The following is a 20182-nucleotide window of genomic DNA, read 5'->3' on the forward strand; positions in this document are numbered from 1 at the left end:
ACAATTATACAGCTTTTATAGGTAGGATATGGAATTCTAAATTGCATTCACACTTCTGGTTTAGAGTCAGGAAAAACCAGCTTGGGTTCTCACCACCAACCATCAATCAATCAACCATCAATTTGCTACTAAACAGAATCAATGGCCACAGATTCTGCCTAGATCTGTATTATTACAATAAAAGGTTGGGTGAGATGCCAATGAACAAGGTTTAATATTTTCAGGAAAAAAAATGAAAATGGCAAAAATTAGGGTGCCATATAAATAGCTTCATACAGTACAAGGGGTGATTGATAAGTTCGTCGCCTAAGGTAGGAGTCAATTTTAGAAAACCTAACACTTTTATTTTTCAACATAGCTCCTTCTTACATGTGGACACTTAGTCCAGCAGTCGTGGAGCATACGGATCCCTTCTTTGTAGAAGTGGTCCACAGCTGGGGTGATTGATAAATTTGTGGCTTAAGGTAGAGGGAGATGAGTTATTAACTTCAAACTTTCTGCAGCATCACTCAAAGAGTTGAACTGCACATGCATGTAACAAGAGCGTCGTGGACCTCCAGGTGGTCCACAGCGGGGATGATTGATAAGTTCGTGGCCTAAGATAAAAGGAGATGAGTTATACCGCTCTCGTTACATGCACGTGCAGTTCAACTCTGAGTAAAAATGCAGAAAGTTTGAAGTTAATAACTCATCTCCTTCTACTCTAGGCCACAAATTTATCAATCACCCCTGCTATGGACCACTTCTGGACACCGAGGATCCGTATACTCCATGTCCGCTGGACTGTGTGTGTAAATGTAGGAAAAATAAATGTGCTAGGTTTTCTAAAATTGACTCCTTCTACCTTAGGCCACAAACTTATCAATCACCCCTCACGAGGTATCTTCCAGCAGCCCAGCACTAACAACAATGTTATCTCATTAACACAATTATACCTGGATTCTTCCTCTTGAGATTGCCCACAAGGTAAAAGGCAATTCCTGAACTTATCCCTGTTCTCGACGTATGACTCCATGCCAGTTATAAATTCCTGCACAATCTACAAATAGAATAGTGTACATTAATTTTCTTTTAAATACCATTTAATATTTTTGTAACCAAAGAGGCTGGAAGAGTTTCAAAATGTGCAAGCACACCATTTGAAGTTACTGCACAAAAATGCACAAGAGCAGGTGAAAGATTTCTTTTCATACAATTTCTTGATTACTTACTGAAGTAAAACCCCCTTACTTCAGATGGTAACAACTTACATTCACACATTTAACCAAAGTCACTGAATATCGAAGTGTAGCATTCACCTTGGCTGATGCTTCTCGCCAGTGCTAGGATGTTTAAGGGCAACTCTAGTGATTCCTTTGCCGGGATCAAATAAGACCAGGAACTTTTAATTCTGGCGTGTTCAGAAACAAGTGTGTCCTTGTGCTTCTTCAAATGAAGCATTATCAAAAAGCCAAATTGTCATTTTAATGAATTGTAGTGAAAGTATAGTTCCAATATGTTATCATTGAGCAACTGCTATTACTAACAGGTCTTAGCAAATATCAGCTAAGATACAAAGTAATATACTGTAACTACACTAATGAGAGATTCTGACATTACAGTATGGAGCTGAATCATGGACCACTTACAGGTGGAAGTCCTGGAATAAAACTACCAAAAATCCTTACGAACGAATTTAAGGATCAGCTGGAAGGACAGACACACTAACGCAAGTGTCCTGGAGGAAGCCAACACAAACAGCATTGCCACCACAACAAAGCAACACCAACTCCGATGGATAGGTCATGTCATCTGGATGCCTAACATTTCTCCCAAAAAAGATCCTTTACTCCTAGTTCAAACAAGGTTAGTGAGCCCCTGGTGGGCAAAGGAAATGCTTCAAAGATATTGTCAAAATCAGCCTGAAGAAATTCAACGTTACATCTAGACGCTGTGAAGACGATGTGCTCAATAGACACACCTGGAGGAAACCTGTTCAAGAGAGAGCTGTGCTGTATGAGAATGACCTCTGCTGTGCCACAGAGAATAAGTGGCAGCTGCGAAAGGAGAAACTGAACAACCAACAGACCCAACTGCCAACCACAGCGATCCTGTCCACACTGCACAATATGTATATTCCAGATTGGCTTCTACAACCACCTGAGGATCCAGCAATAGATAGTCCCTTAGGAGAACATCATACTCGACCCGAGTGATTGCACTAACGCTACTACTTACATTAGGATAGCGTGCGTGTTTCCTCAAAGCTTGGTAAAGCTTCTTTTGAAAAACTGCTTGGTCTAAAGCTACAAAAATAAATATTAAAACAAGTTAAACTTAATAGTAGATAACGTAAACAGACATAGAAAATGGCAGATTCCTAAATGTTCTGGGATCTCAAAGGCCTTCTGTTCAGTTGCTATTCAGTTATCTATTTACCTATCTATTGAAAGCCTAACTTTAGTTTAAATAAATTCAATGATGAAATAACTTAATACATCACAACACATTTTGGTCTTGGGGGCAAAATACTGACTGAAAAATTACAACTCTTGTGTGTATCCAGTTACTTTGAATACTTAATCTGGGCAGCGTGAGTTTGTTGGGCCGGAAGGGCCTGTTACCATGCTGTATCAAATTTATCTATTTATCAGATAAATAGAAAGATTAATAAATCTCTTGTTGTCTCAGAACTTGAATTAGGGCACCTTTAATCTGTTGCAAAAAGAACAGTGTCAACTTTACAAATACACCAGTTAATTAAAGTCAAACTCTGGTGACATCTTGGTAATGCCCTCTGACAAAGGTTGTTTATTGGTCAGGTCATGTCCGATTTAAAGGTAAATGCAAAAAATTGAAAAACTGGATTATCTAGAATCACCATAGAAGGAATCTAGTTGGAAGCATGGTTGAAAAAATATTCAGTAAGGCTGGAAATACTTTGGCTACAATGGCTAGATGCCAAAGATACAAAGATAAATTAAGCAGTCTCCAGATTAGAAGGGCAAAAGGTTAAGATGGAAACTTCCATCAGACTAATGCAGTTGCTTTTTCATCAAAATAGAAGAATAAATGCAGAACTCTCACATCCAATGCACTGGACCTGTTGAACTTTCCAAAGACATTTTGAAAATGTCATCAACTAAAATTAGACATTTATTATAAAATTTTAACTGTTATCAACCAATTAATTTACAGAGGACACGACGTTCAATCCTTCCACGTGATAATCATAGGAGGCACAAGAAATTGTAGATGCTGGAATCTAGAGTGAAAAACCAAACAGGTGATCCAAAATGTCAACTGCCCATTTCCCTCTACAGATGCTACCCATCCCACTGAGTTCTTCCAGCAATTTGCTTTCTTATCAATAAACTTACTGCCTACAAAAGAACTTTGAAAATATTTATTCAAAAAATGAAAATAGTATAATAGTTTTTTGAACAACATACTTAGCTTATTCGGTTGGTTTCCATATATCAGGATCACTCCTGCTACTTTCAGCAACTGTACAAATACATTATCATTATCCACCTCTTCTTCCTCAGCAGACGATATTTGTTTTCTACCTTCGGCTTTGCTCTTCTTTGCCCCTTAGGAAAATAACATCACTCATTAAGGAAAATTGAACAAACTAACAAAAATACAATGTACAATAATAGCGTCAGAATCAGGCTTATTATCACTAACATAGGTTGTGAAATTTGTTGTTATGCAGCAGCAGTACAGTGCAATACATAATAAAACAATCTATAAGTTGTAATAAAAATATTTTAAAAAGTAAATAAATAAGTGGTGTGAAAAGAGAGGAAAATAGTGGCGTACTGTTCATGGGTTCAGGAACCACTCAGAAACCTTTTGGTGGAGGGGTAGAAGCTGTTCCTAAAACATTACATGCGTGCCTTCAGGCTCCCATACCTCTTCCCTGATGGAATAAACACACCCATTGATGGAAGAAAGGGTGAACTCACCTTGAATTTAGTTATCACACAGTCCAAACATCTCAGTTTCCTACACCTTTGGACATTACATGCCCCTCAAGACTGCTTTCTCAGTTCCTGACTTTCCTCTCAATACAATCATAATACAATGACCGTGTGGCTAGATTCTGCTGTACAACTCCCTCTACAAGTTTGCAGATAATACCAGCATCGTGAGCCAGATCTCAAATAATGACAGGATAGACAAAGTACCTAGTGGCTTGATGACAAGACAGCAAATGATCCCCCAATATCAGCAAAACAAAATCTAATCACCACTGATAGCTTATTCTAGTTCAACGATGTAGACACTCTGGACGAGAAAGCACACAAGGGCCTCAACTTCCGCAGAAATTCCACGTTCCTTTGAACCGCATCCATTTTTATACATGTGCCATAGAAATCAGTATGCAGGTGACATGCCAGCTGCTCTGCCCGACACTGCAAGAAATTGCAGGGAGCTGTGGACACAGCTCAGTCCATCATGAAATCTAGCCTACTCCTCCAATGACCCTGGCTGCTTTCCTGGGGCAGCAAGAAGTGTAGACAATGTAACCAAAAACCTCTTCCACCTTGGTCATTCTTTTTTTTCACCCAACCCCCCCCCCCTTCCCTAGGAAGAAAATATTAAAGTTTGAAAACGTGCTCAAGAACAGCTCGCACCCTGCTATTATGTAACTCCAGGATAAGTCACTTGTACATTAAAGATAAACTCTCGATCTCACAATCTACCTCATAATGACCTTTTACCTTATTTGTCTACCTGTACTCCACTTCTATAACCGTAATGCCAGATTCTGAAATGTGTTACTGGTTTTCTCTTCCTATTAGCTCAATATGCTTGTGTTCTCAGATGATCCATATGGATGACATGCAAAATAGCTTTTTACTGTATTATGGTGCATGTGACAATATTACCAATTATAACTGCAACAGGATTCTGCTTGATGGAAAGATTAACATTACAGAGATTATACATAATGATAAAGGATAAAATAGACTCTACTTTGTTATCTTGTATTCCAAGCAGTCAAGCGCACCAACAGTATTTCCATCAACAAAATGAAGTTTGGACGTCACTGTACTGAAGTCACAATTGTTTTGATTTACCTGTGATCAGAGGTCTATCAGTCTTTAAGATAGTTACATTATTTAAACTATACAATATCTCCTATACAGTACATCAGTTAATGACATTAAATTTACATAGAAAGTGCTTTTTATAAAAACAGATCTGTCCAATATTTAAAAACGCAACCACAAGGAAATCTGCAGATGCTGGAATTTCAAGCAACACACATAAAAGTTGCTGGTGAACGCAGCAGACCAGGCAGCATCTCTAGGAAGAGGTACAGTCGATGTTTCAGGCCGAGACTCTTCGTCAGGACTAACTGAAGCAAGAGCTAGTAAGAGATTTGAAAGTGGGAGGGGGAGGGGGAGATCCAAAATGATAGGAGAAGACAGGAGGGGGAGGGATGGAGCCAAGAGCTGGACAGGTGATTGGCAAAAGGGATGTGAGAGGATCATGGGACAGGAGGCCCAGGGAGAAGGAAGGGGGGGGGAACCCAGAGGATGGGCAAGGGGTATAGTCAGAGGGACAGAGAGTGAAAAAGGAGAGTGAGAGAAAGAATGTGTGTGTGTATATAAATAAATAACGGATGGCGTACGAGGGGGAGGTGGGGCATTAGCGGAAGTTAGAGAAGGATATGTTCATGCCATCAGGTTGGAGGCTACCCAGACGGAATATAAGGTGTTGTTCCTCTAACCTGTGTGTGGCTTCATCTTGACAGTAGAGGAGGCCCTTTTGCAAATCACCTGTCCAGCTCTTGGCTCCATCCCTCCCCCTCTTGTCTTCTCCTATCATTTCGGATCTCCCTCTCCCACTTTCAAATCTCTTACTAACTCTTGCTTCAGTTAATCCTGACGAAGGGTCTCGGCCTGAACCGTCGACTGTACCTCCTCCTAGAGATGCTGCCTGGCCTGCTGTGTTCACCAGCAACTTTTATGTTTGTCTCTGTCCAATATTTCATGGACACTGTAAACAGTCTTACAGCATGACTTTAATAACATTTTACCATTCTAATACAGGTCCATCTTCACTAATCCGGCACCATTGGGACCTGAGGAGTGCCGAATTAGTGAAAATGCCAAATGACAGAAGGATCATATTAAGCATAATCAGCGTGGATTATCGAAGGAACCGGATTACAGGTAGTCGGATTAGTGAAGGTTGACCTGTATTTCACATTTTTGACAAAAGTCTAGTATTTACTTTGAAATGTCTAATGAAACGTAGCTGCAAACTGAGCCCAAAAAAGCTTACATAAATAGCAACATGGCTTAAACACTCACACACCTACTTCTTTGTAATAATGTGATAGGATACTTTAACACCTCATCTGAAAGACACAACCTGCAACGTTCACATCATTAGGACCTGGATCAAGATTACCCACAAGTAATATAGGTAATTATTCATTCAAACATCTATTAATCATTACCTGTTTTATATTGCTAGCTAATTATTCAGTGATGTAAATTTAATTTATATAGTTACTGGTCTCAAAAAACAGAAATCAACATGCAATTCAAGTTATGCAACTACACCATTTCGTAGATTGCCAAAGAACTGTGATTTAAATTGTCCGGAGATTCGTTAATTGATTCAAGACTAGTAACAGTGGGAATGAATAACTTGATTCAGAGAGATATTGGTATCACTCCTCTGTCACTTTATCTTCGGAAAGGACGAGAATCTTCCCTCAGAGCCAAATAAACAATTCAGACGAATGTAGGTTGTTGGAGATAGCTATTGTGAAGCCCTCTAGACAGCAGTTTCAGCAAGCACAATAATAAACACTTAAAATAATAAATTTATCGGTTCACTTACTTGATAGCTGTTTGGAATTTACCACTTCGTCATCATCGACTGACTTAGAGAGCCTTCTCTTGGTCACCATGGCGCGAGTCGGGCCTGATCCCCGCACTCCAAGCGGCAGCCGGCAAAAGCACCAAAATTGTTCAGCCCGCCACTGCGGTCACGTCAGCGCGCATGCGTCTCCCGAGCACGCCCCGCTCAGCACCGCGCGAATGCTGGCGTTGTTGTGCGTGATGTAATTATTCTGCTCGAAGACCAGTCAGTGCGCATGCGTCTCCTGGGCAGGCCCCGCCCCGCGCGAGTGTTGGCGTCGTTGTGCGTGATGTAATTATTCTGCTCGAAGACCCAGCATTCTGTGATTATAAAACATAAAGCAAAAAAGCGAGCAAACTAAAATACAGGGAGAAACTACAAAATACCATGCAGAGTATTACTATCAGAGTAATGAGGCCGCACTTCAAAGGTTTTGGTCACCCTGTTACAGGACAGATCTGGTTACAGTGGAAGGAATGCAGAAAAATTGCCTTGACTATAGGACCTGAATTAAAAGAAGAGGTTGGCCGGGCTGGGTCTTCATTTTTTAAAACGCAGGAGAATGAAGGACAAAGTTATAGAAATGTTTAAAATTAATGAGTGGCACACATCAGGATCATAAGTCTTTTCCTCCGGGTAAAGGAGACCTAAATTCGGGGGCATAGTTATCTTCACCGATTTAAATACACTGATTTAAAAGTTTCAAAGCGTTAAAGCAGCCTTTAAAACTGACAGACAGACCCCGTGATAATCCTAATATTATCTTTGCATGACCGCTAACAGCATTTTCTCCCTCGATATAAATTTATATTGACATGCGAACCTAATAAGGCTGCGACTTGGAGGCCCCGTTACGTATCCGGACGTAATAACGTCACACACATTATGTTGTCAATAAATAGGGCGGGGCGATTTGAAAACGTCATTTCCTGCAAAAGATGGCGGAGCCGGAGTTGTTACTGGACTCCAATATCAGGCTCTGGGTGGTTTTGCCTATCGTTTTCATCACTTTTTTTGTTGGTTTAATCAGGCATTACATTTCCATCCTACTACAGAGCGACAAGAAGCTCACGGAAGAGCAAGTTTCCGACAGGTACAGAAAACCGCTCATTCAGTAATGTCCTTTATCTCCATAGAGACCATCTTTTTCCCCAAGGCTGTTAAACATTGGTGATTTTAGTGTATAGTTAATGTTCTTGTTGCCTTTCAAAACCGTTACAGCGTCTGAAATTTCTAATCAATTCTTGCTGACTACTCTTTGTTGGTAATCTGCCCGATAAACATTACAATGATGCCGCGTATTTGAAGGGCTGAAGTAGAAGAAAAATTGTTCATTGGTCTTTCATGGAGGTACTGGTCAGCAGCTAGTTGAGGTTCCTGGAAAATTGGAACGATTTAAAGGAAGAATTCTGTGCACACACAATACTCAACAGAAGGGTAGAGATTATTCCCGCAACGTCTGTGGTCTTTGAAAGCAAGTTGGGTTTGCTTTGGATAACTATTCGCTTCAAGATTATGGCTGTAGCATTTTTTTCTGTTATTATAATCTCAGGCAATTTTGTAGAATTTGTGTTCTTTGATTAATAAAGTGTGGGTAGTTTTTAAAATTCATCATATTTACGAGCATTGAGAGGAACTCTCATTGTCAAGAATGAACCACGTCTTTACGTTACTTCTCGTCAACATACTTCCAAATTGTGCAAAATATAACTTTTTGACCCTAATATCGCTTGGTAGCCTACAACAGTGATGCTGATGTTTTGAGTTGTCAGCAGATTTACCCACTAAATCTGCAGACTTCCCTAAATCTGTTGTTTCAGGTGCAATTTTCTTTTTGTGTTTGACCTGTAATTAATAAGAATCAGGTTGAAGCTAACTGTGCCATTGTGAGGTTTTTGTGACCTGGTTTAACAAAGTGAATAAGGGACATTGAGTTGACGTGTTCTGCAGGCAAATTATCCGGGTCATTGTAGGCCTTGGAAATATGGGAGACAATTAGAAGAATAAATAATAGGCTGCCTGAAGTGGCAGAAAACAGTAAATATAGAAAACTGCTGAAGTGAAGCACTTAGAAAGAAACAATGTTGACTAAGATGGCAGTTTCCAAAGGGTATGTAAGACACAAGAATCTGGGTGTACATACTTCAATCAATCCTTGAAACTGGCAAGACAAGTTGAAGACTTAACTTGAATAAGAATGATAGGCATTATCTTTTGGAAGTTAGTCTCATAGCTTCTTAATAAATCCATTAATTTAGGTTATCCATGAGGCTTGCTCTTAGCCCTTCCTCTCTCCCACTGAACTACTAATTGTCAAATTTATTTCCTGATCCCCATGTTAGCTCCTGTTGTATATTTTATGTTGTCAAATATTGTTTCCCTCACCTTTAAACCTGCCTTCAATATTCATCCCCTTAAAATTTTTCCCTGTCACTCTGTAACTAGTTAAAAAAAAGTCACTCATGGCATCCTGTGTCACTGTGAAAACATTATCTTTCTACTTCCTGAGCTGTCATAGCCTTTCACAAAGTCAACCGTGCCATTCTCTGGTTTTTTCCTCTATTGGCACCCAGCTGGATGGGTTTTTTAATTTAGTTAGATACAGTGTGGAACAGGCCCTATCAGCCCAACAAGCCACACACCTAGCAAATCACCTATTTCAAATTCAAAATAAATTTATTATCAAAGTACATATATGTCATCATACATAACCCTGAGATTCACTTTCTTCCACGTATTCACAGTAAGTAGAAGAAAGAAGAGGCCCTTAACTCCTGGTGGAGTCATCGGGGCGCCATCCTGAGCTTGATTGCTCGTTATGTGGTGTTTCTTTAGCATCTTCTTTGTTTACGAGGTCGAATTGCTAGCTCGACGCTCAATCCAGCACGGATGGAAAGCGTGCAAGGGAGCCGGCTGGATTCGAACTCGGGACCTGTCGCCCCGAAGTCCAGCACTAGTGCCACTATACCACCAGCCAGCCACAGTAAATACAAAAAAATCAATGAAAGGCCCCACCCAACAAGATGGACAAACGCCAATGTGCAACAGACATCAAACTGCAAATACAAAGAGAAAAAATAATAAATAAGCCACAAATATTGAGAACATGAGATGAAGAGTCCTTGAAAGTGAGTCCATAGGTTGTGGGGACAATTCAGTGATGGGGTGAATGAAGCTGTCCCCTCTGGTTCAAGAGCCTAATGGTTGACTCCAGTCTAATCACAGGACAATTTACCATGACCAATTAACCTACTGTACAGGGCCTTGGTGAGACCACACCTGGAGTACCGTGTGCAGTTTTGGTCTCCAAATTTGACATTCTTGCTATTGAGGGAGTGCAGCGTAGGTTCACAAGGTTAATTCCCGGATGGCGGGACTGTCATATGTCGAAAGATTAGAGCGACTGGGTTTGTATACTCTGGAATTTAGAAGGCTGAGAGGGGATCTTATTGAAACATATAAGATTATTAAGGGATTGGACACCCTGGAGGCAGGAAGCATGTTCCCGCTGATGGGTGAGTCCAGAACCAGAGGCCACAGTTTAAGAATAAGGGGTAGGCCATTTAGAACAGAGTTGAGGAAAAACTTTTTCACCCAGAGAGTGGTGGATATATGGAATGCTCTGCCCCCGAAGGCTGTGGAGGCCAGGTCTCTGGATGCTTTCAAGAAAGAGATGGATAGAGCTCTTAAAGATAGCGGAATCCAAGGTTGTGGGGATAAGGCAGGAGCTGGATACTGATTGTGGATGATCAGCCATGATCACTGTGAATGGCGATATTGGCTCGAAAGGCTGAATGGCCAACTCCTGCACCTATTGTCTATTGTCTGTTACTCACTGGTATGTTTTTAGAATGCTGGAGGAATCTGGATCACCCAGAGAAACCCCTTACAGAGGGCATCAGAATTGATCTCCAAATTCTAACACCCAAGCTGTAATTGCATCATGTTTATCTCGCAAACACGAGGAATTCTGCAGCTGCTGGAAATTCAAGCAACACATGTTGACTTCTCTAACTTCCGCTAATGCCCCACCTCCCCCTCGTACCCCATCCGTTATTTATTTATATACACACATTCTTTCTCTCACTCTCCTTTTTCTCCCTCTGTCCCTCTGACTATACCCCTTGCCCATCCTCTGGGTTTCCGCCCCCCCCCTTTCCTTCTCCCTGGGCCTCTTGTCCCATGATCCTCTCGTATCCCTTTTGCCAATCACCTGTCCAACTCTTGGCTCCATCCCTCCCCCTCCTGTCTTCTCCTATCATTTTGGATCTCCCCCTCCCCCTCCCACTTTCAAATCTCTTACTAGCTCTTCCTTCAGTTAGTCCTGACGAAGGGTCTCGGCCTGAAACGTCGACTGTACCTCGTCCTAGAGATGCTGCCTGGCCTGCTGTGTTCACCAGCAACTTTGATTTATCATGCTTATCTGTTGAGTTAACAGCTAGAGAATCACCAGCCATGGCTTCTTCCCACTGCTGTTAATCTCCGATCACTGTCTGTCATTAGCCACCATTAATTCTCAAAACATATACAGAGGCACAAAGGGCTATCTACCACTTAGCGTGACCTCTCAGCAGTCTTTAAGTTTTTATATTACTTGTCCAATGTAAAATAGAGTTTTTCATATTGTGGAAAGTAATTGGATAGGACAGCAACACACATCAAAGTTGCTGGTGAACGCAGCAGGCCAGGCAGCATCTGTAGGAAGAGGTGCAGTCGACGTTTCAGGCCGAGACCTTTCGTCAGGACTAACTGAAGGAAGAGTGAGTAAGGGATTTGAAAGTTGGAGGGGGAGGGATAGAGCCAAGAGCTGGACAGGTGATTGGCAAAAGGGGATACGAGAGGATCATGGGACAGGAGGTCCGGGAAGAAAGACAAGGGGGGGGCGGGACCCAGAGGATGGGCAAGAGGTATATTCAGAGGGAGAAAAAGGAGAGTGAGAGAAAGAATGTGTGCATAAAAATAAGTAACAAATGGGGTACGAGGGGGAGGTGGGGCCTTAGCGGAAGTTGGAGAAGTCGATGTTCATGCCATTAGGTTGGAGGCTACCCAGACGGAATATAAGGTGTTGTTCCTCCAACCTGAGTGTGGCTTCATCTTTACAGTCGAGGAGGCCGTGGATAGATATGTCAGAATGGGATGTGGAATTAAAATGTGTGGCCACTGGGAGATCCTGCGTTCTCTGGCGGACAGAGCGTAGATGTTCAGCAAAGCGGTCTCCCAGTCTGCGTCGGGTCTCGCCAATATATAAAAGGCCACATCGGGAGCACCGGACGCAGTATATCACCCCAGTCGACTCACAGGTGAAGTGTTGCCTCACCTGGAAGGACCGTTTGGGGCCCTGAATGGTGGTAAGGGAGGAAGTGTAAGGGCATGTGTAGCACTTGTTCCGCTTACACGGATAAGTGCCAGGAGGGAGATCAGTGGGGAGGGATGGGGGGGACAAATGGACAAGGGAGTTGTGTAGGGAGCGATCCCTGCGGAATGCAGAGGGGAGGGGAGGGAAAGATGTGCTTAGTGGTGGGATCCCGTTGGAGGTGGCAGAAGTTACAGAGAATAATATGTTGGACCCGGAGGCTGGTGGGGTGGTAGGTGAGGACCAGGGGAACCCTATTCCTAGTGGGGTGGCGGGAGGATGGAGTGAGAACAGATGTATGTGAAATGGGGGAGATGCGTTTAAGAGCAGAGTTGATAGTGGAGGAAGGGAAGCCCCTTTCTTTAAAAAAGGAAGACATCTCCCTCCTCCTAGAATGAAAAGCCTCATCCTGAGAGCAGATGCGGCGGGGACGGAGGAATTGCGAGAAGGGGATGGCGTTTTTGCAAGAGACAGGGTGAGAAGAGGAATAGTCCAGATAGCTGTGAGAGTCAACAGCTGTGATAGCTGGATAGGACACTGTGCTTTCCTTGGACCAGTGGGGGGTTGGTCCAGGGCAGAAAGTGTCTTAATTTAAGCTATGCAAAATTGAGTGCTGCTAATAGGGTGAGTTGCCATAGCAGAGGTGTCAAAGTTAAAGAGCTTGAGTTTAAGGTAAGGGGTAGGAGGTATGTTATGTAGCAGATCCTTGGAACAGTTTCCTATCTCTTGAGTGGAGGCAGAGATTTTCACAACATTGAATTAGTATCGGTCTCAGAACCTGATTCACCAAAGCAGCGAAAGCATTAGGATGCTAAATGGACAGAGTGGTTGTGGTGGGGCCCAAAGTATTTGTTTCTGCTCTGATGTTGTCCAGAATTAAATCACAAGGTAAGCTAGCCAATAATATTAGAGGATACCCAGTGTTTTATTTTCCAGATATGTAAAGAGTAAAAGGGAGGTGAGAGTAGATAGTGGACCATTGGAAAATTATGCTGAAGAGGTAGTAATGGGAACAAGGAAATGGCGGATGGACTAAATACATATTTTGCATCGGTCTTCGCTGTGGAAGATGCCGGCAATATGCCGGAAGTTCGAGAGTGCCAGAAGTGAGTGCAGTTGGTATTATTAGGGAGAAGGTGCTTGGGAAGCTGAAAGGTCTGAAGGTAGATACGTCACCTGGACCAGATGCACTACACCCCAGGGTTCTGAAAAAGATTGATGAAGAGACTGTAGAGGCATTAGTAATGATCTTTCAAGAATCAATTGGTTCTGGAGGACTGGAAAATTGCAAATGTCACTCCACTCTTCAAGGAGGGAGGGAGGCAGAAGGAAAAAAATTATAGGCCAGTTGGCCTGACCTCAGTGGTTAGAATGGTGTTGGAGTTTATTGTTAAGGATGAGGTTTCACAGTTCTTGGGGGCACATGATAAAATAGACCAAGATCAGCATGGTTTCCTCAAGGGAAAATCTTGCCTCACAAATCCGTTGGAATTCTTTGAGAAAATGACAAACAGGATAGACAACGTCAGTGGATGTTGTGTACTTGGATTTTCAGAAGGCCTTTGACAAGGTGCACACATGAGGCTGCTTAGCACGGTAAGTGCTGAAAAAAGATCTAGTGCTTTCCTGGAGTATATGACGAGTAAACTCTTCTTGGGCTTCCAGTCAGGTATAGGTATCAATTATAACTGATGTTTCGATGACAAACTGTGCCATCTTCATCAGGGCTGATGCCTAGTAGGCATGTCTAGTCTGGTGGTATACATACCACCATCGCACGTCCCGCCTGATTGGTTAGTACACAACCAATCAGGTTTCCACTGTCCCACCTTGTTTACAGTCAAATTCCCGTTCCTAGGGCGAGACTTTCAGCTTTGTTAAAATTGTTCTTCTCTAGTTTTATTCCAATGGTTTCTTTCACCAGGTGGTCCCAAAAGCTACTGGCGCACCACAGTAGTTCTGTGCTGTCGGAAGTCATTCCTATGGCCATTGCGAATACAATGTTCTGCTACTACAGATTTCTCCGGGTAGCCCAAATGAGTACACCTCCTATGCTCCTTGATGCGGGTTTCCACTAGAAAAAGCAGGAAACCTAACAACGAGGAGGGACTTGGGACTGCTGGCGTTTACAGGATTCCCTGTGAATGCAGTGCAGCTATATCAGCACGATGGAAACCCACATGTACCCGGCTGGAAGCCCAAGAAGAGTCTATTCAAAGATAAGGACCCGTGGTATTATAGAAAAGATATTCACATGGATAGAGCATTGTTTGATTGAAAGGAATCAATGAATGTGAATAAAGGGAGTCTTTTCTGATAGGCTGCCAGTGACTGGTGATATTCCACAGGGATCGTTATTGGGACTGCATTTTACGTTTTATATCAGTGAGTTGGATAGTGAATTAATGGCTTTGTGGCCAAATTTGCAGGCTATATGAAGATAGATGGAGAGGCAGGTAGTGTTGAAGGAGCAGGACTTAGACACATTAGGAGAATGGGCAAAGTGGCAGATGGAATACAGTAATAAAGTGTATGGTCATGCACTTTAGTGGAAAGAATAAAAGCGTCTATTTTCTAAATGGAGAAAATTCAAAAATATGAGATGCAAAGGGATTTAGGAAATTGCAGGTTGAGTCTGTGGTGAGGAAGGCAAATACAATGTTAGCATTCATTTTGAGAGGACTGGAATGTAAAAACAAGGATGTAGTGCTGAGGCTTTGAAAGGCATTGTTGAGACTTCACTTGGAGTATTGTGAGCAGATTTGGGCACCTTGGAGTCATAGAAAATCGCAGCACAGCAATTCGCCCTTCGTCCTATCTAATCTGTGCCGAACCATTTAACCTCCCTCCTCCCATCAACCTGCACTGGTGCCAGAGCCCTTCATACCCCCACCATCCGTGCACCTATCCAAACTTCTCTTAAACGTTGAAATCGAGCTTTCATCCACCATGTCTTATACAACTTCAACATAACGTCCCTTCTCCTGTACTTAATACTTTGATTGGTGAAAGTGTCTAAAACTTTCTTCACGACCCTGTCTAACTGTGACACCACTTCCAATGAATTATGGATCTATTCCCAGATCGCTTTGTTCTACAGCACTCCTCAGTGCCCTACCATTCACTGTGTGGGATATACCTGGTTGGTTGTACCAAAATGCAACACCTCACACTTGTCTGCATTAAATTCCATCTGCCATTTTTCAGCCTACTTTTCTGGCTGGTCTGCAAGCTCTGATATTCCTCCCTGTCCACTACACCCGCAATCGTGGTATCATCTGCAGATTTATCTTAGATAGGATGTGCTGGCATTGGAGAAAGTGTAGAGGAGGTTCACAAGAATGACTCTGGGAATGCAAGGCTTGTCATGTGAGGAGCGTTTGACTCTGGGCTCATTGTACTCACTAGAATTCAGACAAATGAGGGGGGGATCTCATTAAAACCTATCGGATGTTGAAAGGCTTCGATAGAGTAGATGTGGAGAAGATGTTTCCTATGTAGCAGAATCTAAAAGACCAGAGAACACAGCTTTAGAATACAGGGATGCCCGTCTAGAATGCAGATGGGGAGGAATTTCTTTAGACAGAGGGTGGAATTGGTTGCCACAGGCAGCTGTGGAGGCCAGGTCAGTTCAGTGTGTAAGGCAGAGATTGATAGGTGCTTGATTAGTCAGAGCATGAAAATTGATGGGGAGAAGGCAGGGGAGTGAGGTTGAGAGGGAAATGGATCAGCCCTGATCAAATGGCGGAACAGACCTGATGGGTTGAATCGCCTCATTCTGCTCCTATGTCTTGTACTCTAAAACACAATCTTAGAAGCATTTAGCAAACCAGATTCTGTCTTCAAAGAGAGAAGCAAAATTGATATTTCAGGTCAAGGGCCCTCCTTTAGAAAGGAGAAAACGAGCATGTTTGAAGTTGCAGGAGGAGTGGAGAAAGCATGATGTTGTGCAGACCAAAGTTATTGTGGTAAATTACTGTAAAACCTGGCAGATGGAAGGTGAAAAGGAAATGTTTTGTATCTCGAGCACTGCAGGAAGAAGGGACTTGCAGGGATTGGTATATTTATTATTACGTCCCAAGGAGGTGAAAGATGAAATGATGTTCTTTGAACTTGCATTAGCATCATTGAGGCAATGGAGAAAGCCAAAGACATGTGAGACTGAGAGTGAGTTTGAATATTAAAGCAACAAGAGTCTGGAAACATGTATATATTTGCAAATTGAATTGAGGACCTTTATGAAAGGTCTCTTTATTAGAGCAGAAATGACAGAATCTTGGTTTTAAAAAGAAGTCCTTCTAGGATGGAGGATTGGAGGAAGGGCAGTCAATATCTGTTGAAAGTCTTTTGGTGGAGACAGAAACTAGGGGTCCAATCCTTCCATTTTACAGGTATCATGAATCCTCTACTTTTTTGATATAGCCATGCAGTAATATACTGATAGATCCATCATTTCAACCTGCTCTTGCCCCAGAGAAACTTTCTATTTTTATTGTTTCTTTTTTGATGCCCCTTCCTATTTGCATCTATTACATTTGATGCCCTCTGCTACTTTGACAGTTTCCTGTCCTGAGTGATTAATCTTCATAGTAGATGTCTACTTCCTCCATATTTCTGTCCCTTACCAGAGTGGCTAAAAATGACTTATTACTCCCTCAAACAAAATCCCGACTAGTTCACTCCCATTACCATTATGGGCAGTAGTCTCCCCACCATCAACTATTTTTTAAACTCCATTTATCTAAAGTCGGTGGAAACCTCCTGACACTTGTGTGGCCCCAGGTTATGCCTGTTTTTTTGTTGGACATAAGGATCAGTCCTTGTTATGGTCATTCTTGGCTCGTTCCTTTCTTACCACATTGATGAGTGTGTTGATGCTGTTTCCTGTGCACGCAGAAATAGAAACTTTCAGTTGCCTTTCCATCCTGCTCTCATATTGGCATGGTCTAATAAGTGACTCTTTCCTCTTCTGACATCCCTACCTGCGTCTCAGTGGGTAGGTTAGGTACCAGTGCACATTAGAAACCCACAGTTAGCACCTCAATATCCTGCAAGGATATCATTACATTTTCCCAGTTTTTTTTTTATCACTATGACAGACATCCCACCCTGCAAAAACTCATTTCAGGGAGGTAGCACCATCAATTTGTGGGAAACTTCCGGGAGAGGTGGGATGTCTGCAATAGAATAGCTCCTTAGCAGCCAGCCAGCAAGTTTAAATAACGTTAGCTGTGCTAATAAACAGATAACACCTGTTAAACTCACCTCAACATGTCTTTTACAGTCTTAACCCACCATGGGCAATAGAAAAGTCACTGTTACAAACAGTGCGGCGAGCAACACTGTCATTATTTTGACCCCTATTAGGCAGGGGTACACTTTAGTGTAGTCTGGGGTGATGTACGTTTTATATTTTTTTTGGAACACTCTGCAATGGCACGCTCTCGTTCACACTCTCACTCTGTCTCATCGCTCGCGTGCTCTCAAGCGCTCTCGCTCGCGCGCTGTCCCTCTTTCGCTTGCCTTTGCTCTCGCTTGCTTTCTCTCTGGCTCTCTCTCGCTCGCTCTCAAAAAAATTTATTTCCGTGATATTGTATATAATTTGCGGGCATCAGGGAGCCACTATTAATATGCGGGAGACTCCCGGAAGTTCCGGGAGAGGTGGGATGTCTGCTATGATCTAATTTGCAAACCAGAGACATTTAAAATATCTTCGTTGTTTCTTACCATAGCTCTCCCTCACGACTTGCAACTGTATCTACTGTTTCCCACACTTCCATTTTCATCCCCTCACATCCCAATTGCATGGAGTTTCCTTTGTCGTGGCCACACCCCACTAATCTCCACATCCAGTGAATCACCCATGATTTTGCTACAGCCTGTTCCACCACCAGGCACTACTTCCTCCTCTCAGCATTCAGAAAAGATTTCCTGGACCCCTCTTCCATCTTTTCATGGTACTTTCCATTGGAGCTGTGCTTTTACTCTGTTTTTTTTCCCCCATCACATTGCGACGCAAACTGTATTCCTAGATGAGGCAGCATTTCATTTGTGCTGCTTTTTCAGTGTATTTTAGTTAATTTGGTGTTCACCGTGTGCTTTTTTAAAAAACACTCATTATTTCGTCAAAGTTTTAGATAAACTCTGAGTAAAGTACTGTTGTGTTTCATTTAAAAAAATATTCCAGTAATTAAGTAATGGATGGAAATAACTTTTGTTATTCTGAGCACATGCCAAGACTTTCAATAATGAAAATGCTCCCATTGGGAATTCAGGCTAGCATTGAGAATTAAAATAATGCTTTTTGGGAGATTCAAAACAGAACAAAAATAAAGCTAACAGTCAAAGAGAAATTATTTATCTCATAAATGTAAGCATTGTCATTTTTTTTCAATAGCTATAATGTTTGATGGACTGCAAAAGAAATCAAAGCACAAAGAAACCACTAGATGGAAGTAAATGGTAAATAAAAATATCAGAAATGCAGTTTAATAAAGGTTAATGGGCAGTACAACTGATGGTGCCACATGCATATGACAAGCCTGCTTCTTAGTAGGCCAGGTGCCTGTGTGTCTGTCTATAAATAATCACAATTTTTTTTTGCATACTATTGTTTTCTAATGTGTACTCTGAACCTTTTCCTGTCTAGTGCATCAGTGGTTTTGTTAATGTTAGTTTTTCTTTGTATTTCAAGTTGGTGAGTAACTGAAGTATTCCAGTAATGTGAAGTACATCCAACAATTGTGTGGATAGAGGCTATCAAACCACTTGAAAGTGTTAACCATCATCTGTAATTTCTATTTATGTTCCAATTATTTCAGAATTTGTTAAAGTATAATTGATACCTTTTCTTTTGCAGTCAAATTCTAATCAGAAGTAGAATTCTGAGAGAAAATGGCAGATATATTCCAAAACAGGTAAATCTTCCTTTCCATAAACACACCTGAAATAACTCTTGTCAGTGCCAGAATGTTAATGGTCAGATAATATGGGTGTAAGTCAATGTGGTTTGGATTACTTAAATAATTCTTTTTATTCTGCATACTTAGTTGTGTCAAACTCCTGCTGGCCATTCAAAGTAATTTAAAACTTGGTGTGGCTAGGATGTGCCATACTCCATGATCTGCCATATCGCTACACCCACAAAATGCATAGGAAGTTGGGGCATAGGTAATGGGAATTTTGCAATTTACATGCACTTAACCTGTATTGCGAGGTTTCCATTCGGATACTGCCTCATTTCCAACCAACAATGTGCATACTACTTTTCCCCTCTTATAATGGGATTGCAAAATGTTTAATTTCTTATAATTTTGAATATGTTCCTGTTTTAACTGTCTAGTCTTTCCTAACACGGAAGTATTATTTCAACAACCCTGATGATGGATTTTTCAAGAAGACCAAAAGAAAAGTTGTTCCTCCCTCTCCTATGACTGGTAATCGATTCTTTTAATTTTTAATCTATGCAGTAGATATGGAATGTCTTATTTAGACCATAAGACATGGGAGCAGAATAAGGCCATGCAGCCTATCAGATGTGTTCCAGCATTCCATCATATCTGTTTTATTAAACCCCTAAATCCCATTCTCCTGCCTTCTCCCCATAACTTTGAAACCCCAACTAATCAGGAATCTATCAACCTCCACTTTAAATGTGCTCAATTACTTAGCTTCCACAGCTATCTGTGACAATGCATTCCACACATTTACTATTCTCTGGCTAAAGAAATTCCACATCTCTAATCGAAATGGATATCCCTCTGTTCTGAGGCTGTGCCCTTTGGTACTAAACCATAAGATATAGGAACAGAATTAGGCTATCTGGACTGCTGTCCCATTTTGTCATGGTTGGTCCATTCCCCCCCCCCCACCCCACCCCTCAGCCCCAAAAGAACATAGAAAATCTACAGCACATTACAGGCCCTTCGGCCCACAATGTTGTGCCGACCATGTAACCTC

At 41.9% G+C, this 20182-nt stretch overlaps 2 protein-coding genes across 2 annotated transcripts in view; one reads left to right on the forward strand and one right to left on the reverse strand.

The window, feature by feature from the left end:
- Nucleotides 1-7384, reverse strand: part of fancd2 (FA complementation group D2) — a 178429-nt gene extending 171045 nt beyond the window's left edge. Inside the window, exons 1-4 of the mRNA XM_063067563.1 lie at nucleotides 6850-7384; nucleotides 3432-3572; nucleotides 2218-2285; nucleotides 936-1039 (exon numbers count right to left, since the gene is read on the reverse strand). Of these exons, the coding sequence (XP_062923633.1) occupies nucleotides 936-1039; nucleotides 2218-2285; nucleotides 3432-3572; nucleotides 6850-6919 (383 nt within the window). The 5' untranslated portion in view covers nucleotides 6920-7384. The remainder of the gene's footprint in view (nucleotides 1-935; nucleotides 1040-2217; nucleotides 2286-3431; nucleotides 3573-6849) is intronic.
- Nucleotides 7385-7801: 417 nt separating this feature from the next.
- The window catches only part of emc3 (ER membrane protein complex subunit 3), a 30649-nt gene continuing 18268 nt past the window's right edge, over nucleotides 7802-20182 (forward strand). Inside the window, exons 1-3 of the mRNA XM_063067565.1 lie at nucleotides 7802-7963; nucleotides 19083-19140; nucleotides 19566-19659. Of these exons, the coding sequence (XP_062923635.1) occupies nucleotides 7809-7963; nucleotides 19083-19140; nucleotides 19566-19659 (307 nt within the window). The 5' untranslated portion in view covers nucleotides 7802-7808. The remainder of the gene's footprint in view (nucleotides 7964-19082; nucleotides 19141-19565; nucleotides 19660-20182) is intronic.

Source organism: Mobula hypostoma, chromosome 15 (assembly GCF_963921235.1).
Source record: "Mobula hypostoma chromosome 15, sMobHyp1.1, whole genome shotgun sequence".
NCBI classification, from domain to species: domain Eukaryota; kingdom Metazoa; phylum Chordata; class Chondrichthyes; order Myliobatiformes; family Myliobatidae; genus Mobula; species Mobula hypostoma.